The sequence below is a fragment of the Choloepus didactylus genome, chromosome 9 (assembly GCF_015220235.1).
Source record: "Choloepus didactylus isolate mChoDid1 chromosome 9, mChoDid1.pri, whole genome shotgun sequence".
NCBI classification, from domain to species: Eukaryota; Metazoa; Chordata; class Mammalia; order Pilosa; family Megalonychidae; genus Choloepus; species Choloepus didactylus.
The window spans coordinates 110,641,426-110,662,708 of NC_051315.1; the positions used below are offsets into that span (position 1 = coordinate 110,641,426).

General features: G+C 49.2%; 1 protein-coding gene across 10 annotated transcripts in view; it reads right to left on the minus strand.

The window, feature by feature from the left end:
* Window positions 1-7,825: 7,825 nt before the first annotated feature.
* TNS1 (tensin 1) overlaps window positions 7,826-21,283 on the minus strand; it is a 225,854-nt gene continuing 212,396 nt past the window's right edge. For all 10 annotated transcript variants that reach the window (XM_037848557.1, XM_037848556.1, XM_037848560.1 and 7 more), the window contains 8 exons: window positions 20,899-21,030; window positions 20,497-20,589; window positions 19,670-19,747; window positions 18,025-18,096; window positions 17,604-17,772; window positions 16,797-16,865; window positions 16,349-16,381; window positions 7,826-12,780 (listed from right to left, as the gene is read on the minus strand). In XM_037848557.1, coding sequence (XP_037704485.1) covers window positions 12,636-12,780; window positions 16,349-16,381; window positions 16,797-16,865; window positions 17,604-17,772; window positions 18,025-18,096; window positions 19,670-19,747; window positions 20,497-20,589; window positions 20,899-21,030 — 791 coding nt within the window. In that variant the 3' untranslated portion in view covers window positions 7,826-12,635. The remainder of the gene's footprint in view (window positions 12,781-16,348; window positions 16,382-16,796; window positions 16,866-17,603; window positions 17,773-18,024; window positions 18,097-19,669; window positions 19,748-20,496; window positions 20,590-20,898; window positions 21,031-21,283) is intronic.

The window sequence follows — 21,283 nt, forward strand, 5'->3', positions numbered from 1 at the left end:
GGGAACTCCCAGGGGGAAAACCCTAAGGGGAAAAATCTGATTCTGCCTCCTCCAGCCCGTTGCTCCCACAGGTCCCAAATATCCACGAAGTGAGAGAACAAGACTCCTCCTTTGGAGGTCAGCTTCTGCTCCAGGCCTGCCTTGCTAACCTCACCCAGCCACAGTCTTCCAAATGCTGCTCCAGGCTTTGGGGTTATGAGAGGCCAGGGAGGGCGAGATCCCGAAGCAGGAGCTGGAGAAGAGGAAGTGCGGTGGTGTGGCGAGGTGCTGTAACAGAACACCAGGCGCACACAAAGCACCACCACCACCTTCTTGACTGCAGCTCTCACCTGATTTTCACCTCTCTTATCTCCACTCGGGATAGAGTTCAGCCGCTTTTAGTCATCTGAAGGACTGTCATTCAGAGAAGGCTTCTCCTTCCCTGGCTGACACCTGCTGATACTGCAGCAGGAAAGATCGAGGTTAGATATCAGACAGCCTCTTCTGAAAGCCACCCCACGGGGGCTTCATGTTTCCAGGACAAATCACCTTGTTTCCTGGGCTCTGCTTTCCCCATCCCGAGTTTTATGCATGTGAAACCTAGGCCAAAGTAATCAACTGAAAGCACAGAGAAAAGCTCAGGAAAAGAAGTTAATGAGGGTAGGAAGAAGTCAAGGCTTTTGAAAGAGCTATCTATCCACACTTGCAGTCTGTCTCAATTTCTTATTCACCCATTGATTCACCAATTCTACAAAGATGGTGTGCCCTCCAGGAGACAGACTCTGTGCTAAGCCACGTCCTCACCCTTCTGCCTCACATCATTCTACTGTCCCTCTTTTCCCAATGGAAAGGATAAGGAAAACCCACTCATGGTCAAGTTCAGTGCCCTCCTCCCAGGACTCTTTTGACTGGATCCCAAGATATGGCTGGATTGTTGACCAACCATTTCCTTCTAGAAACTCTCACTTCCCTTGCCTACCAAGACACCATTCCTTCCAAACTCTCCTACTTCCTTTCTGTGTCTTCTTCACAGGACCCTCTTCCTCTACCACCCCTTCTCTTTACGCATGATGTTCCCCAGGTCCTCTCTGTGACCCTCCTTGTTTTACCATGCCTTCACGTTAGCATGATTCTCAGCCCACAAATGCCTAAGAATCCTTCTGTGACTTGACTTGTTTTTTATGTCACATAACCCTCTTCACTGAACTTGCAAGAAGCTAAGTTGTGTTAAACTCTAAAGTGGAGCTTAGCAGTGCCAAAGCATTAAGACAGGTCCATCTGGTCCTCAAGTTCTCTGTCCCCACAGATTGCCCCTGAGATGTCCATCATAGAGGCTCTGTGGTCCTGCCAGTTAGGCTGTCCTCTCTGCAGTTTCTGGGCCACATGTGGAGCCCAGGAACCTTCCACTGCTACCCTGATCCTTGTCTTCTGGACCAGAGATAATGGGCCCTCCCTCTCCTTGGGGTCTTGTCACCTCTCTGGGGATAAAGTCAAGAAGCTCATGCACTTACCCACCCCAACCCCCACACCCTTTCTTTTCTCAGACCAGAGAACTTAAATTGATTGAACTTTGAGTCAAATACATGTCCCTCAACCAATTCAGCTATATAACCAGGAGGAGTCAGGATACCTCAAAACACAAATGACAAGCACACCACTATATGGAGCTGTGCCCTATCCCAAGTGATATCTAACATAACTCCCATATCTTTATCTCCAGCCTTGACCCTTCATTTCTAACGGCCACATGAACATTTCCACCTAGAATCCCACAACTGCTTCTCTCAACATGTCCAACTCCAAACATGTTGCCTTCTGCCCAAATCAATATTTCTCAACTGTGTGAACAGTGTGCTGTCATTCTCAACCATTTTCTTTCCATTGTCCCTCAATATTCAATCGTTTGTTGAGCTTTTCCAATTGTAATTCCTTAAATTTCCGGGTGTAGCCCCAGAAAGACGCATGAGGCAGGCCCTCACTCCTGCCTCTGTAGCGGCACAGATGGAGAATCTCTACTTCCCTGCTGCCAATGGAGTGTGAATCACAAACTTCCAGTTGCTTCCAATGTCCACCCTCCTTTTTTATCTTTAGTAATAAGTTCCCAGAAGAATGGCTGTGCTTGTAGCTAGGCGAGACAAAAGTGACATTTCTTAGCAGTTATTTGAGGCTATGTGACAGTTGTGGCCATCGTAATGTGAGCAGAAACAATGTATACAATTGTGCATCATATCCTTAAAAAGAAAAGCATGCCCTCTCCTTCCACTTTTCCCATTTCTCACTGACTGGAATGCAGTTGTAATGGTAGGAGCTGGAGTAGCCATAATGGACCACATAGTGAGAAAGGCAGAGATACTAAACATAAGGATCCTGAATCCCCAAACAACTTCATGGAGGAGAGCAGTTATACAACCTAAGGCCTTTAATCAAGAAATAAATAAACTTCTGTCACATTTTAACAGTTGATAATTTGGAATCTCTGTTATAGAAGCTGAACCAATATCCTTACTGATACAGAGCAAGACAAATCTTAAATCTGTAGCATTTTCCAGCTATGAGATCTTGGGCAAACTACTTAACCTTTCTAAACTTTAGTTTCCTCAGCTGTATATCTATTTCCCAGGGTCATTTTGTAAATTAAATGAGATAATATTTGATAAAACACCTAATACAATGCCTAAGATATAATTGGGATTCAACAACTATTGAATACCCTCTCATCTTGAACAGTCTCCAAATTGGTCCAGCCTGTTGTTCAGATGCATCCTCTACTATTCCTGGAGTCCTCTTTCTAAAACTCTGAATTGATTCATTTCCTCACCAGCTTGAGGATGTCCCCTTATTTCCCATCACCTCCAGAGGAACCTCCAGAGACTCAGGTTGGTAGGCACGACCCGTCCTTTCCAGATTCCCCTCCTGCCACCTGCCCCACATGCTCTGTGTTCCACCAGCCCATCACCTTTGCAAAATGCCAACCTGATCCCACCACCTCCTTAATTCAGACCCTTCCACATGAAAAGACAACCTAAAGTATGGGAGAAAAAATCATGAACATATATCCAATAAGGATTCAATATCCAGACTATAAAAAGAACTGCTACAACTCAAAAACAAAGAGATAAATAACTCAATTTAAAAATTGCCAAAGGACTCGAGTAGACATTTCTCCAAAGAAGATATACAAAAGGCCAATAAGCACATGTAAAGATGCTCAACATCATTGATTATTATAGAAATGCAAATCAAAACTATATTAAGATACTATTACACATCCACAGGATAGGTTTAATTAAAAACAAAAACCAAGTAATAAATGTTGGCGAGAATGTGGAGAAACAGGAACCCTTTTACGCTGCTGGTGACTCTGCAGAATGGTGCAGCCACTGCAGAAATCAGTTTGGCAATTCCTCAGAAAACTGAAAATAGAATTACCATATGGCCCGGCAATCCCACTTCCAGGTACAAACCCAAAAGAATTGAAAGCAAGGACTCAAACAGATATTTGTACACCATTGTTTACAGCAGTGTTTTTCAGAATAGCCAAAAGGTGGAAGCAACAAGTGTCTACCAACAGATGAGTGGATAAACAAAATGTGGTATATACGCACAACGAAATATTACTCAGCTGTAAAAAGGAATGAAGTTCAGATACATCTTGCAACCTGCTGAACCTTGAAGACATCATATTGAATAAAATAAACCAGACACAAAAGGACAAATATTGTCTGATCTTGCTTATATGAAATACCTAGAAGAATCAAACCTCATAGAGACAGATGGTGGTTCATAGGTTACCAGGGCCAGGGGGTGGTGGTGGTGGTGATGCAATGAGGAGGGTAGGGCAGGCAAAGGGAATTATAACTTAGTTTCTGTTTGAGGAGATGGAACAGGAAGGGTAATGGATGTCAGCGACAGCAGCACATTAATGTGACTATAAATAGTACAACTATGTACTTAAATGTCATTAAAATGGGAAATTTTGTGCTCTATATTGGTTTCCACAAAAAAAAAGTTAAAAAAAAAAACCTTTCAACAGCTTCCACTGATCTTACATCAAAAACCAAAACCCTTCACATGACCAAAAATCCCTGCCTAACTCACCACAGCCCACCTCCCCAGCACCCTCCCCTTTCCGCTGACTTCACCGACCACACAGTGACCTCACTCGTTCTGCAAACATTTATAGAGTGCCTCTGGCATGCCAGACACTTGCCCCCAGGGACTTCACACTCTAGTGGGGGAGAGAAAAAAAACTGATCAAATAAATAACTAATGCACATAGCTAACATTTATTGAGCATTCGTTGTTTCCCAGGTGCTGTTCCAAGCTGCTTTTATGAGTATAAACTCTCAATTCCTGCAACAGCCCTTGGGTTAGATACAATTTACAGGTGTGGAAAAGAGAAGCAGAGCAAAGTCAAGCAACTTGCCCCAGGCCACACAGCCAGTAGGGATGAAGCCAGAATGTGAATCCAGGCACGCTGACCTGTGCACTTCACCTTTTTTCTCTCTTACCTTGTACTTGTACTTCAAGTAACTTTACAGCTATAAAACATGCTGCCCAGGAGCAGTCCGTGAGGTTCCAACACCCCATGCCCCTCCTGCCTCTGCACCTTGGCATGTGTTGTTCCCTCTGCCTGAAACATCCTTCCAACTCTCTTGCCCAAGCAACCCCTGTTCATTCTTTGGATCTTGGCTCAAAAATGTTATTTCCTAAGAGACACCTTCTCTGCTCTCCCAGACTACCCAGGTCCATTTGCAAACTCTTGCTGCATGGTCTGCCTTTCCTCCAGTACACGTATCACCATGGACTTATATATTTGCTGATTCTTTGATTTACATCTTTGGCCCCCACTCCCACCTTCCCCACTCCCATTAGACCCAGAGTGCTGCAAGAGAAGCAAATGTACCGGTTTTGCTTGATACCAGGTAGAGTGCCTCCACATAGCAGGTGCTCAATAAATATCTGTTGAATTAATTAATCGATTGCCTTACCCGAGGTAACCTGGAGGTCTCCATCAGCTCCAATGCCATGGCTCTGGGGCTTTCTCCATCTCTTCCTGGTAGTCTTCTGCCCCCCCCCCCCCCAAGAATCCCTGTCTCTGCCCCACGTGGCCCTGGCTCCTGACATTCTAAACCAGCCCGAGTCCCCTGAGGAAGGGGCAATGAATGGGGCTGCCAGTCAAACTCTGCTCATGCAGAACAGGGTGTGGGGGGGAGGGGCATGCTTAGCAGGCAGCCCTGGTTTGTGGGCACCCGACCACCTCAGGTATTTAGGGGATGGTGTGGAGGCTGAGAAGAGCGTCCAAGCCCCGGACATCCTTTCTCGATGGCCAAAGATGATCTTCCAAACCCCATAAACGCTGGAGCCAGGGAGGCGGCAGTACCACCAGCCTCAAACACTGTGGTTTGCAGTCAGAAGCCGACGAGATCAATATCGTTCCGGAGGTTTTCTGCTACGGCCCCTTCCTGCTGCCAAGTCTCCCCAGAGGCCTGAAGAAATGGTGTGGAGCTGGGGAGAAGCACGAGGAAAGGAAAGGAAGGGCGAATTTCTTAGGGGCCCACAGCGCGGGTATTAAGCCCGGCGCCAAGCTGGGTGCTGCTAGTCTCCATCCTCACAGCGGCCCCTGGGGTAGGTACTGTCCCGTTTTACAGATGAGAAAAGTGAGGCCCAGCAAAGGAAGAAACTTTCCCAAAAATACCAGTCCTTCAAAGCCAGAGCCAAGTCAGGTGGGCCCAGTTCCCAGGCCCGGGCTCTTCAGGCAGGAACACGCCTCAGGAGGCGCTCGTCAGGGTCTCCAGGCTCAGCGGCGTGGGTGGGCGCAGCGGCGTCAGGCCTGGGCTGGGCCGGAAGGCGGAGAGGGGGTGGGGCCTCCCAGTGCGCGCAGCCGCGCTAGGCTGCAGGCTAGGAAGGGCTCCTCCTGGACCGGGAGCTCACCCTGCCCTCAAAGCACCCCGTTCCATCCTGGAGCAGCCCCTCCCTCCTCTGGCCTCCCTGAGGCCCCGCCTATTATGGAGTGGAGCCTCAGAGAACGCTACTTCCTGGTCCACGAGAGGCCATCCCGCGGAAGATGGCTGGCAACTCTGGGCCCCTCCTGGGAGCCTCCCCTTCTCCAAGCCCAGCTCTCCTTTGGGCTCCAGCGCACTCACTGACGCTTTTCTACCACCCGTCCCACGGCCAGCCTGGCACCAGGCTCCTCAGGTGGTCTGATCTGTAGAGCTGACCCAGTGCTCTCTCACCTCCCTTGGTGGGGTCACTGGGCTGGCACCAGGGCAGCTGGGGCTCAGCTCACGGTGGGGGCAACCATGCCCCATGGCTGACCCGGAACACCCAGGGGGCATCTGATGCCAGAATGTTGGCCTGTTGGAGGTAGGAAAGGAGATACCTGGTTCGCCTGGTGGGGGGTGGGGGGTGAGTGAAAGTGTGTGTGAATGAGTGTGTGTTAGCATCTGATTGAGTGCATGCACGTGCATGAGTGTGGGCAGAATACACACACCTATGCATGTGGTCCCACACATACAGTAAATGGTTTTAGAGCTGTCATGTCCTCTCCAGGTTCTGCACTGCTCAGAAACTAAGGCTCATAGTCATTTTTACCAGCTAATGAGGAAAATCTTGGAAAATCCAGTTCTTTAAAAGCGGAAGACAGACTTCAATTTCAATACTTATGAAGAGAGATTTCAACGAGAAGCACCCTCAAAGGCATTTTCCAGGCCCCTGCCCTCCCAACCCAACATCTTTAGGTCCTCCAGAAGCTGCAGAAGCTCCTCCATTTTAATTTAGAATTTGGTAAATATTCAGAGATAACCCACGGAAACCAAATGTCTTTGGGATCCTCCATAGTCTTTAAGATTACAAAGGGGACCCAAACACTGCCCTACAGTGTTCTCACAGTGCTGGCCGCAGAGAAGGTATCAGCAAAGATTGCTCTAATTGGCTGCTCCAAACTACCCTCCCAACTACCCTGGAGGCTGGTGGAGAACTGACGCTGTGTCATTTGAATCATTCAGATCTCCCAGAGAAGCCTGCCTAGCACCATCCGGCATGCCTTTGTAGAGATCACACTCAAGGTTTCCCATTCCCAAAGAATTCACCCCAACCACTGGGGCTGGAGTACAAGGAGCTATCCATGGGCCTCCTGACGGGCCTCCAGAGATTTTGCATGCTAGCCTCTATTCCCCTTCCTTTGATAAACACCACCCGTTCTGGAACCAACCAATCACCCCCATCCCACACCCCCCTTCTAAGTTCCTGTGGTTTCATAGGCTGCTCAACCCTCTGGCTCCAGGAGCAGTGACGGGATCCAGGTCTGCCAGAGTGATTGGCGCAGGGTTAAGCATATGACTGGAGCTTGCTCTATCAGAGCCAATGAGCATCTATCCCAGGCTTTGCTGAAAGCATTGGGAAAAAGGAGTTCTCTTTCTGTTGGGTTTGCCAGCTGGTAGAATGAAAGCCTGGAGCAGCTGGTGGCCATATCTGCCACCACTTGGATAGAGCTTGACCGAGAATTAAGCCAACTCTAAACCAAGCGATCAGATTCCCGATGCTATCATTTCAGTCCCTGGAACCATCTGAGCCTGAACTTCTCAGGTACTTGGGCTAATCAATTCCTTTTCTTCTTAAACCAGTTGAAGTTGTTTCTCTTCGACTGAAAGAGTCCACTCGAATAACTCAGGATGATCAGAACCAACACTTAGAGCTGGGGAGCCACTCAGAGGATTGGGGGTGAGTTGTCTACCAGAGACAGTTCTGGGGCCCACCACATATCTGGTACCTGGGAGAGGCCCCCTTCTGCCCACTGGACACCTGGCAGACCCCTCTCCAAAAACAACACAGCCAGATTACAGCACAGATTTTTTTTTAACTTTATCACTTATAAAGCCATACAATGGACTGCAAAGAAACAAAGCAGCTGTACAGGGAGTAGGGGCAGCATCGGTGTACATTACATTCATATCCAGGATAAGTAGCATACATCAGGATTTATACAAGGTGGCAAAGGTTATAGGCACAATGATACAAAATATAAAGTATATTTCCATCTATATAAATACACAGCCGGGGGTGGGAGGAGGAGGCTGGGTTATTCTGTTTTTCCTGGAGAGGGCCTGGGGGCAGGGGAGCGGTGAGGAATTTCTTACATTCGTTTTGAATTACAGGTCAGAAGGGAGGAGAGAAAATGGGAGAACACGACATGCACTCACAGATGTGCTCTCTCTCACACACACACACCTGAAAAAAACATGAACACACAGGAGAGCGTCAAACTGTTTAACACTGATTAGGAAACAAACTCAGGATAACCCTCCACGATAACCTTGCCGCTGGGAAGAACCCAAGGATGGGATATAAACCGAGGTCCTCCAACATTTCAAAGGTTTGAAGACAGAGGAGTCAAGAAGGAACAGGCCTGCCCCAGCACCACCCCATGTAGCCTGACCCTCACCATCACCGGGACCAAGACTCCACCAACTGGTGGCCCTACAGGCCTTGCCTCCCAATTCCTTTCACCACTGAGTGATATTGAACTTGTCACATTTCCCACCACCTCCAACTGCCCTCAAGTTCCCTATAAAGAGATAAGCAAAATACACACACACATACGCCCACACTTGCACACGTGCACACACGTCCTATGTTACCACTGGCCAAGGAATCTCAAGTCTCACAATTCCTAAGCCTGGACCTGGGTGACAAGGGGGCTCCAGGACTCTCACCCCCGAGCTCTCCAAGGACCCCAAGTGTGGGGAGGTGTAGGGCAGGGAGGCAGCCTTTGGATGGGCATTGGCCCACTTGAACGTCCCCAGGTCCTGAAGCTGGGAAAAGCAAAGGAGGGGGAGAAGACCCAGGAGGCAGGGGTGGGTGGTGGACAAAAGTCTGGAGCAAAGATAAACGTTGTTCAAGCTCACAGAGTCCACACCGTCCCCCTGGACAGCACGAGGAGCTGCTCAACCTCTGCTCAGGCCCATCAGAATGAAACAGAAGAACCACTCCCCTCCTCCCTCCTGTGAGCCCATTTCCAGAAGGATCACACTTCTCCAACAGGCTGCCTCCTCTTAACATCACACGGCCTCCGGGCCCCACTGCGCATTCACTCGCCCATCCTGGCCAGTCCCTGACACACCCAGGGATTCCTCAAAAAGACAGGGGAGGAGGAGGCCTGGCAAGTTGGTGTCCACAGGCTTTTCAGAGTTGCTGAAGGACAGGCTCAAGGAGGATATGGGATCCAGGGCCTTTCCCAAACCTAAGGCATGATCGATCTGTCCCTCAAACATCTGGCAGACAGGAGAGCCAGGCCACTGAGATAGAGTGGAGGGAGGGGGCGGTTCAGCAGTTCTGGAGGTTGATTAAACAGTTCGTGCCCTCCCTAAATTCCCTCTGGGGTCACCGCTCTATTGTTTCCCCACCCAGTCCTTCCCTCTTGTTCCACCTGGAGCTCGCAGGGCTTCCCTCCTTGCAGAATCAGAGAGATGTCATTTCCCAGCCACCTTCCCTCCCTATGCCATGGGGGCCAGCAGGGGCAAGGCCCCAGGCCTGCCTCAGAGGCCTGGTGGACAGCCAGAGACAAGGGGCCTGGCGGCTGGGGCCTGAGCCCACCTGGGGCCTGCACTGCAGGCTGACCGTGTCCCAGTCTTTCTCCTTTCTCACCAAACTTCTCCTAGCCTCTTTCCCACCCCAGCCCCTTTTCAAGACCAGAGTCACTCTCCTGGCTGACACACAGACTCAACCGTGAACAACAGCAAAATTAGGTGAGGGAGGGGGAGGAGAGGAAAGGATAAGCATGTACAAAATAATAACAATTATTAAAAGTGCTTTCTATTAAAGGAAAACTTTGGCAAGAGTATACTGCAGTGCTGTGTGTGGTGTGTTTGTGTGTGCCTGGGTGCACAGGCCTACCTTCGAGGCCCGGGAGGGCTACAGTGCAAAGGTGGGGCCGCCATGGAGACTGGGTACCCCTCCCCATCATTCTTCTGTTAAGGCCACACTAATGCCGAGACACCGTCGACATCAGGGATTATCAGACTCTAGGAAACAGACTTCTTCCAGAAGAGTGCAGGGATCAGCTTTCAGACAGTGACCTGGGTCCTTCCCACAGCTCCCAGCAGGCTCGAGCCTGGAGGGGGTTGGTGGGGGGCTGGCCATGCCTGGGGGGTGGGCTGCTGGTGGGCAGCGGGGAGGTGGGAAGCAAATGTGAAGGCTGACCTCAGGTCAGTCCCAGGCCTGGCTCTGACGCTCCATCCAGCCTTGGGTGTGGAGAGAATGTCCAGACTGGAGGGTGAAGCACCCGAGGGAGACTGTAGTTGGTACAAAGGAAGGAGATAGGGAAACTATCCCCCTGTATCTTCGCAGAGCTCTGGGGTTGACTAGAGAATGGGAAGGGGGGAAATACAGGCCTCTGGCTTGAATGTCTCAGAAGGAAAAACACTTTAGAGCAACCTTGGACCCCATGCACAAGGCTTCACTCTTTGGGAAGTGGGAGCCTGGGGGGAAGGTCGTCCCCGCTCCCCGCCTTCCTCTGACACTCTCCTTTCAACTCCCTGAAACAGAATGTCCACATGGATACAGCTTCTTGGAGGAGAAAAAATACGAAAGATACACACATCACCCACGTCCGCCACACAGCATCCATGTGGTGAGCTCACACGCGCTCTCGGGCCTTGGCAACGGGGGCGGCTTCCCACACTTCTCTGGGTGCTGACTGCTGGGCCCTGGGCGTGCCAGAAAATAAAAGGGCCCAAGGGAATGGAACACACACCCCCCACCCCCTGAGCCCCCAAGTGGAGCCCAGGAAGGCCAAGGCCAGGCAAGGCGGTGATGCGGGAGGAGGGGATGGGTGCCTGGTTACTCCAAGGATAAAGGACCCCTACCTCTCAGGCTTTGGTTACACATATAAAAAGGGATGAAGACATTTTTTGGCTGGGGAGGCAAAAAGGCAATGTGGGAAAACAATAAATACTTCTTGTCAATTTACCTATTTTTTTTTAACCTTTTCTTAAATTTTATTAGCTTACAGATTTTGTCAGTATGTCTCATCTATATATTATATATATTTATATATCAGTACAATGCCTCTCTCAAGAGAACCCACATAGGCTTAAGGAACCACTCAAGAATGGGGTCCTGGTGAGTTTTCCATTCTGGCTTAGAATCCTTGTTGGGAGGCGAGAGTGAGGCGCTTATCTGGGATTTTCCTAACTGCCCTTTGGCCTAAATGCGTGTCTTCTGCCCTCTGCTTCTTGGGCAGCTTGGCTCTGCTGGAGAAACCAAGCAGAAGGAGGAATCAAGAGGATTTGACATGTGGCAAACAAGAAGCAGCCCCAAGAGCTCTGATGTCCCTGTGGACACACCCAGCCAGGAGGTGCCTCCAAAAGTCAGACCCCAAAATATACACAGAGGGGAGTACAAGATTTCCAGGCCCCTCCCCTTGGCCTGGCTGCATAGGGCTTTTGGAAGCAGGTTCCCCAGGGTGAGCCCAACGTGGGGATCCTGCAGGGTAGGGCAGGGCAGAGCAGAAAGGCTCCATCCCCGGCACCCGAAAAGGCATCATGCAGATAGCAAGTCTGAGATAAGGCTGGTTCTGGGGCACAAAACCCAAGAATGGGGCTGAGGGCTAAGAGCTAAGGCAGAGCCCAGGAAGCTGGTGGGAGCAACCTGCCTTGCAAGATGCCCAGAAATCAATGGCCACCCTTCCTTGCTGATCTCTTTCCCCAAAGCTATGGGCACTCATAGCTCCATCTCCTCAAACCAAATCCCCCAGCCTCCTGGCCAAGGCAAAACAGGGGCATGCCTGCAAAGGTGGCTGACTTTCTCCTGCCAGGGTCTTGTAGAGGAGAAGCGGTTGGCAGCACCCAGGACTGCTAGAGGAAGGTGGAGGAGCCAGGAGATAGAGTCTCTTTCACCCCATTTTCTGGGGTGACCTGCGGAAGAGGGCTTATTCTCCTTCCCTGCTCCCCTGACATCCCGCATCTCTATCTTTGGAGAGTGTGCACAGGTATGTGCAAACGCATGGGATACTTACATATATAGGTGTTTATAGTTCTAGCTGATAGGGGCAAATATAAACTGATGTACGAGGGAATGAGTATGGACAGATACACATCCTGACCCACAGATACATCAGAATAGAACAATGAGATCTTAGGGTACCTCAGTCAGAGATACTTGAAAGAGAAAAAAGGACGGCTGCTTGATGTCCCATGCTGACTCTTTACCCTACAAGTGGCCATAAAACTACTCTCTCAGCTTGATTTCTCCTTGCAAAGCAGTTGGGTTGGGGAGATGGGGCTTCTCCATTTCCCCCAAAAACTTGGATCCCAAAGAAGATTTGTTCCAGCTCCTTCGTGGAGCCCCATCCTATGGGAGGGGGTGAGGGGGTGGTTAGGCAAAACTGGTTAGTTTTAGAGGCTTTGGGATTTTTACAGTTTCCATCTACCTAGGGGAATCTGAGTTATTCTCCTCCATCTTTTTCTTTCTCTCTGTCTCTCTCTTTCCTGTCCTCCCCCTCCGCAATTCACTTCCCGCTCCCTGCATTGCACTTTCATCTCTCTTCCAAAATTGGCCCAAAGTCCTCTTTTTGGATTCAAGGGTGGTCAGAATTGATGGGTCCCCGCCCCGCATGCCCCATCCCCACTGCCCCAGCCCTGGGCAAAGGCTGGGGCTCATCTCCTCTGGCCAGCGCTCAGCATGACCTTGGAGACGAAGTCGACGATGGCGGAGGCAGGCTGGCTGGGGTCGAGCTCAGCGAAGAGGTGGCAGGCGTTGTCCGTGGTGCTGCCCTGCTTCCGTGCCACAAAGCCGAAGAGCCTGCAGGGGCAGGAGAAGGGCGACAGGGGTGAGGGGAGGGGAGGAGGAACCCCAGGCTTGAGTGAGCAAGTTCATCTTCAGACCAAACTCTCTCCACAAGCATCAGGGGTTGGGGCAGAGCATAAGAGAAAATCCTCTCCCCATTCCACTGACAAGAAAACCAAGTCCTGGAAATGGTGTCTCACTTTGCTTTTGTTTTTTTGTTTTTTTGTTTTTTTTTTGGGGGGGGCAGACATTCTCATTTGATGGGGGCAGGGAGCAGGGACGGAGGCCAATGACAAGACTGGATAGTAAAGGATGGGGATGAGACCAAAATAAAATGGGAATATTCCTACATGAGCTTCTCTCAGTCCTTCCCAGCCCCACCCGTTTTTACACAGAACACATAAGCAAATAAATAAAACGTCTGCCTGTCAAAGGGCTTGGTCTCCTCAGACATCCCAAGAAGGTCTGGGAGACAAAAGGGCAAGCAGGTTACCCCACCTCCCCAACCCCGTGACACACACACACACACACACACACACACACACACACTCCTCCTGTGCCCAAGAGGCTCAGAAGCCCTGAGAAAAGGAGGGTAAGTGGACCCCACACCAGTTCTCTTCCCCTCCCAAGCCCAGAGTGACCCAGCATTCTCTCCTTGCAAAACAGAGTTAAAAATATAAGAGCAGAGAACAGAATGTGAGCTCGGGTCCCCTCCCAGCTGGCTTGTTGCTAATTAGAGCGAGATGGGGAAATCAAGACAGCTGGAGATTCCGATGGACACCCCTCTCCCTAGAACTGGACCACAACAGCTAAAATTAGCCAAGTTGGGTCCAGTTTGCCGCCACATGCATGCACACACACACGCACACATACACATGCATACACACGCAATGGACCCTGTGCTTCCTAAAGCTTTGCTCCCCGTGACTGTGTTTCAAGAGCTGGAAATAACAAGGTCAGAGGCCTGGGGTCATGGTCAGCCCAAGCGGTGGAGAGGCTGGGGCTCCATAGACCGACTCCCCAGAACATCCCTTTCAGAGTTGGCTTGGGCACCTGGGGTTGGGTGCAGGAGTGGCTCCAAGCTCCCTGGGGTGGGGGAGGCCTGCCAGCCCTGGCCTGCCCAGCTCTGCTGGGATGGAGACAGCCACCCTGATGTTTACTCAGCAGCCATTCCTCTGGCTTCCAGCCAACTCTGACAACGGCCAACTCCTTTCACCTGCATCACCCACTGAGGGCAAGAGGAGAGCCGTGCACAGACCCAGAGAGACACCGCCTCAGTTTCTGCACCTGAGTTGCCTCACTTGCCTCACTCTCGTCTGGCCCCAAGCCCCTTCTCTCCCTGCCCCCTCAGCCTCTCCCTGCTGCCTCGGTTGCACCAGCAAGGCCTCTTCAGTAGCAAGCTCAGGCCCAAACCAGCCCCTACTTGAGATGAACTGGGATTTCCAGGCTGAGGGAGCAGCCTGCTTCTGCCCCTGGCCCCTCTCCCCCTTGCAGGGCTCAGGGGTGAGTTAGCGTGAGCACCGAGTGCCTCCACTTCAAACACAAGGCTCCGGTCTGCCTGGCTGGCTGACGAGGGCCCAGGGAGATGCAGATGGGTTCAATGGCGGGACGTGGGCTTGCTGACAAGTGAGCCCAGGAGAAGGCACCAATGGGTAGACACCTGGGACCTCCTTCCAGCTCAGCCACCAACTCTCTGTGAAGTCAGGCAAGGCAAGGTCCCCTCTGGACATCCCCACTGACCATCGTGCAACAGACGGCTGGCCAGTTCAGTTCTTGACTGAGGCAGCCTCACAGTAGCCTCTTCCTCACTATCACCCTCCTGCCTCTGTTCTCTCATTTCTTCATTAGACAAACATCTGTGCACAGACACAGCCCTGCCCTCGTGGAACTCTCAGGCTGGTGGCTATGGCACCCTCCCCCTGAAATAGTCTCTATCCCACCCCCGTCCCCACAGCTACCTGTCTATTTGCAAATGACTTGGAAGACCCACTTTAAAATGTGCCTTCTTGCCCCAAAGCTTTCCCAAACTCTTCCTGCCTGGATGCACCCTTTGCTAACACCCACAGGCTGCATCTGCTCCCTTGCTACATGCCTCACACCGTACTGGGTTTAATTTTTTTTAAAACAGTGAAAATTTTCTTTTTCTAAAGCAATCTTATATGCAGTACAAGTATATGAAGATAAAAGCAGTATTTATTGATTCCTATAAGTGTAACAGTTCAAAAGCATCACATTTGGGGCCGTTTTGATGAGCCTGACAAAGAGAAATGTGAATTACAGATCAGAGTGACAGTCTACGTCAGCATCAGCATCCAGGTTATTCCTGTACCTTGTTTTGGTTTTGTGATATTGAGAAAACCCTGATTCACACAGACAAATAATGCAAATAGTAACAGGTTTTGGTTGTTTTGTTTTGTTTTGTAATTTCCGCCTCTTAACAGCTCAGTTGCAAACTGAGCATCCTCTTCAAGTAAACAGAAATGGAGAGAAGCTTTATTCTGAGATTTGAACAAAACAATAAGCTTCCCTGGTTAAAAAAAAAAGAAGTTAAAAGGTAGCTTAATGGGTAAAGAGTTTCTATTTTGGGGATGCAAAAGTTTTGGTAAGGGATGGTGGTAATGGTAGCACAACATTGTGAATTAGTACCAATGAATTGAATTCTTGAAAGTGGTTAAAATGGAAATGTTATGTTATGTTATATATATATATATATATAATATATATGTTATATATATATTATAAAATGTTATGTTATGTTATATATGTGCTACCACAATAAAAGTTTTAAAAAATAAAAATAAATAAAAATAAAGTTACAGGTTAAACAATCACCTGATATAGAGCATATTTCCATGTGTAATTTACATTTCTGCTTTTAAAATAGTTTAAATTATACTTTTAAAATGAAATTCAAATCTAAAGTGTGAAATCCCTGAATGCTAGGATTCATTGGAACACAGTTTGAAAACCACTCAGGTATCTTAGTGCTCTTCACACACTTTTGCCTTATCTGCCGTGCCACTGTCAGGCCTCCTGAGTGCAGAGCCAATGTCCTGGTTAGTCCCTGAATCCTCCCAGAGCCGAGTTTCTAGAAGGCATTCAGAGATGCTAAATGGTTGGATGAACCAACCAAAGGGTCCCAGGTACATCCGAGAATTCAGACTTTCTGGGCTCTCATGTTCTAAGAGCCCTGCCACCAGATTCATAGAACCCACAAAAAGAGTAAGTCAAGAAATAAAAGAAGCCAAGATTTTGGCAGAAAAGATCATTTAAACAACCCCACTTCACTGCCATCACCTCCAACAATACTCTCAGCTTTCTGTTCACTTCTCCGGATCCCTGCTCCTTCTGTCCCAGGAGAGGGAAGAGGGCAAGACTGGAGGTGGGGCCTCTAGCCTCGAGGCAGGGGGCGAGGCAAAGACCTGGCTCACTGGTCAAACTTTCTCCAAAACTCAGTGACCAGAACACCCTCGCTTCCCTTTCTCCACCTGGCCCTGGATTCTACACCCACCCCACGACCCCTCTCCAAGGAGCACAAAGGCCAGACAACTGACCAGGTTGGGGGGTAAAGAAGCCAACTTACTTGGCATGGGCACCTCCTTCTACTTGCATCCACCTGCAGAGAGAAAGATGGCACTGAGTAAATCACTGCCCCTTCTCCCCTGGAGCCTGACCCCATCCGTGCCCAGACCCTCAGGGGAAGGCAGGGGAGCCCTAATTCCAGGAGGACAGGAGCCGAGGACCATACACAGGGCATTCACGTGGAGAGAACACTGTGGCCTGCCTCCCAAGGTCAATTCCACAGTGTGGAAAGGAGAAACAGATTCAGGGGTCAGGCATATGGCAGCAGTTGTAAAAGTGGCATTTGAGTCCCTGGGGGGGGTCTCCATATTTGGGAAAGACTCAAATGGATGCTCAACCCAATTACTGCCATAGACATATGCAGATCTTCCAACTGAACCAAATAAAACACACACACAGTCTTCAGGGTTAGAGAGCTGGAAGAGGGAAGGTGTCTACAGGTGACTTACTTTCTTTCCTGTGGATCCAGATCACAGAAGGTGACAGTGTTGAGGGGGTAGTGTCGTCTGAAGAATAGCCTGTGGCACAGACATCAGATAAATAGAGAATGAATGCCGAGGGACTGCTTTTCCCACCTTTTCCTACCCTCCATCATCTGTGGCTGTCAAGGGTCCACACAGGCTCTCCCTATTTCTATGAGGCATCCATTCGCCTTGTCAGTGTATGATCATGAGTCCAAGCTGCTCACATTGGGGACATAAACAAGGCACAGGGATAGATAAATGTGTCATAGAAACATCTCCCAAATGCTATAGGCTGAGAAAGGAAAGAAGAGATCAGCATTGAGGAATGAGAAATGGGGGAACCCTGAAGGAGGAAGAGAAGGGGCTGGGGGACACAGCACAGAAAAGGCCTAAGGTGAAGGGCAATGATGAGCTGAGACACTGGCCTCGGACCCACAGATCACTAAAGGATGGGCAAATGGAGTGTAAGCTCCTAGTAAGCAGGGACTTTTATCAGTCATATTTATAGCTGTACTCCCAGTGCAGGCATAGTTGTTAAAGGGAGGGTGGATGGATGGATGGATGGATGGAAGGAAGGAAGGAAAGAAGGATGGAAGGATGGATGGTTGAGTGGGGCTGGGTAGATGGATGAAGGATGTGAGATGGATGGATGGATGGATGGGGGTAGATGGATGTGGGGAATAAATCAATTAAGGAAGTAGGTGGGTAGGTGGATGGATAGATGGACGGATGGAAAGATGAGTAATAGGAAAGAGATCTTAACACAGAAGCAGGTAGGAGATTCTTTCTTACTTTCTCTGGTTGTCTGTCAGTGTGATTCCCTGGGCGGAGACCTTGAAGTGAACGATGGTGGCAGCTGGCATGGGGTCAGTAGCCAGTGTCTCAGAAATAGCTTTGGAGATGGCCTGTGGCCCAGTGAGTGACTCCATGTCCACAGAGTTGATGAAGAGCACATTGCAGGCTGGAAGAAACCCACCCAAGGAGGAGTTACAAGGAGTGGAGTGGGTGGGGACAGTGCCTCAGGTCCACTTTCTCAGAGAGGACAGCAGATGAATCTCAGGCCAGCCTCAGGCCCAGGCATCTGCACGTGGAAACATGGTCTGCCCAAAGACATCTGGGTCTGGAAGAGACTTCCAGCCTGCACCTGCAGGAGGGGACAGGGCAGGAAGGAGGAAAGGACTGGGCAGGGATCCCGGGTCCAGCGGCCACTCACCTGCCCCTTGCTTCAGTAGGTCACTGGTTGAGTTGGCAGGGCCTGAGCTATCTTTGGATTCATCTGTGGGGTCTGAGACAAAAATTCAGCTGGTCATTAAAACTCTAGAGCTGGAAAGAAGCACAAGTTTGACTCGGCCTAAGACTAGCAATGCCAAGAACTGCAAATACTTTCTCCAATGGATACTGCTTTTCTTAACAGGGCCTGGCAGTTAGCTCTGTATTTTATGTTCACCATGAATGTTTGATGATTACACTAAGTATTCAGCACGCTGGTTGAATGCCCTAATTCACTAAGCCTAATGGTTTAGTGAAGCACAAGCATTATTTCAATATTAATAACTGAGTATTGCTTATACCCGTGTTTCTTAGACTTTGGCCTGTAGGCTTGTAACAACACAGATTGCTGGGTCCCACCTCCAGCGTTTCTGATTAGCTGGGCTTAAGAATATTTGCATTTCTAACAAGTTCCCAGAGAATGCTGATGCTGCTGGTCTGGGGACTACACTTTGAGAACCGCTGGTTTATACAATTTAAATATCAAACACTTTTATCATTGTTGAACTACTATGGTAAATCTAATAGAAATAAAATTTAATTAGTGTCTAAATTAATTATGCTATTGACATTGTCTTTGAATTAAGCTAATAATGCTGGTGGTCAATTATTATTAATAATTCAATGAATTAAAGTGGATAATCAGAAATCATCAAATAACATTGGAGGGTATAGGTGTGGGCATAACCCCAGGAGCTCCAAGACAGACTGGAAGAGCAGCCTAGGGCCAGAGCCTGGGGGCCTTTTGAATGTCCTATTATTGACCAGACAGGGTGGGGAGAAGGCACCCTAGTTCCCACTCAGGGCTGGGCACTATTATCCTCATAGGACCCTGGGTACTTGGGGGCTGGGTGATAGAAGCCTGTGCTGTGGAGTTTGGGGAGCCCATTCCCCGTCCTCCAGGGTTAGAGCACCTCTATGAGAGAAGCTATAATTTCCTTCTCCAGCCCTGGCATCTCAGTCAAATTCCTGTCTTAATGTTCTTGGGTTCCATTCAAACTTCCCAGGATCTTTCCCCGCAGCTCAACATCCTCTCAGTCAAGGACAACCCTCCCAGCCACACAGGCTAGAAACTCCAGGGACATCTAGAACCCACCCTTTCCTTCACACACCACCTCTTCCTCTAGAAGAGCCGCTATGTGTATTCTTTCCTCCCTGTTCAGACAAACCCTCTAACACTCGGATGCCCCCGTAACCTAAATCTGTCTTCCATTCCCCTATTCCTTCTGCCCTGTCCACCACTACCCATCACATCCTCCAGGACCTGGTCCTCCCCGTAACTGTCTCCTGCTTCTAATGCTTCCCCTGAGATGAGACTTATTCTGAGGATTCAGTATGAACTTCTTGAAGACTCCAGTGGATTTTCCAACATAATCGGGCAAGTCACTTACCTAGAGTTAAGTTTTTAATTAACTTTTCCTTCTTTTTCATCAGGGAAAAAAAAAAAGGAGAGTGGTTTTGAGTTTCCCCAAATTGACAAAATGGCCCGTGTCCTCTGGCCTATACTCTGGAGCAGCTGGCAAGACTGAGACATGGAAGGAGGCCAGCTCAGGGGTGCACCTGGTAAGCAAGGAGTCTCAGGTTCCTACCTCGGTTTGGAATGACCAGCTTACAGGGCAGAGCCAACGGGGTGATGGAGTGCTGGTAGACAAGGGCAGACAGAGATCCTGCAGGGAGGGAGAAACAGCACATCAGGGGCAGCATTGAGGGAGTGGGCAAAGGGTAATGCAGAGACCACCCCTGGCTGAGCATAATCTTCACCTTCTCTATTACCTCTCCCTCATCTGTCAACAAAGCTGAAAACTCAATTTTTATTTATTTTTTTTTTTTTAGCAAGATCCTGGGGAGACGTTTCCAAAGGCTCACTCTAGCAGTAACAAGGATACCTAACAACTTTCCTTTACAGAAATTGCCTCCTCATATCTCTCTAACCTAAATCTCTCCAGCTGCTGTGGCCCTTCTTAGGAAGTACCACAGAAGTATCTGGGGTTAAAGAATTGTGGGATCAAATCCTAGCTCAGCCAATTTTTATCCATGCATGTTTAGGTAAGTCTAACTTCTATGAACTCCAGTTTCTTCATCTGTCAAATGGGGACAATGACACCTATCATGTGGGCTTGTTGTAGTGATCTGAAATAATACAAGGCCCCTAGACAGTGCTATTATAGTTATTTAAGTTATAGTGAGAACAAGTCTCAGTCGGATAGGGCTAATACAGAAAGGAATTTCACAGAGCTAAGGAGCCACAATACAAATCAAGGGAAGCCACTGTACTTTTTCTCCACTGTACATATGACAAGAGGGATGGGCAGAGCATGCAGCAGGGAGAATTTGGGTCAGATCCCTGGAGAAAGCTAGGACAGGGCCAAGAATTTAGGGTCGGACTCTGAAGACAAAGGCAAGGGAACAGGCTCACCAAAGTTTGGTTCATTGGGGCATCCCTTGAGCTTGACTCCTCTGGGGCCGGTCTCTATCAAGAAATGCCTCACCAGCTCATGAGTCATGTCTCCTGGAATGAAGAAAAAGAAATAAGGATTGGTCAGTTCTACGGCATCTTCCCACCACCTCCCAAGAAGGTTCACAACATTGATGTGCAGGGCTCTGATGGGTTTAAAGATCTATAGATAATATGGCTAGAACCTTCTGGAATGGAGAGACCACCCCTCAAGGAAACACAACCCCAGAGTCTCAATAATTCTGCTTCCCATCAGCAAGCCTTCTGAAGAGTCTGACTTAGCAGGGATGGCTCCTATGAGAAGTCAGAACCTCAGGATTTGAAGAGACTGTAAGGACTCCTGGCCCTGAGTGGTGCCATTACCTTTTTTACCCTGTTGCATGATGGTGGGAGGGGGAGAAGACACCTTCATGGCCAGCCCGTAGGCTCCTCGGAAGGAGTGGCTGTCGCGGATGACGAAGGCCCCTGGCTCTTGGTCCTTAAGGAGGGCGATGGCTGCATGGGGAGGGGGTGAGGAGAGAGAGCAGAAATGGGTGGCAATGGCTTTATTTAAGTCTCATTAGGCCCATCAGACCTCCTCCTTTCTTAGGTGAGAAGAGATTCTTCAAAGTTAGAATTTAAACACTATTAAGGATTCTCCTACATAAGGAGCCAGCAAACTTTTTTTTTTTTTTTTTTTTTTTTTTTTTTGGTAAAGGCTCAGTCTGTGTCCTAACTACTCAACTCTGCCCTGTGTGAGGCAGCTAGA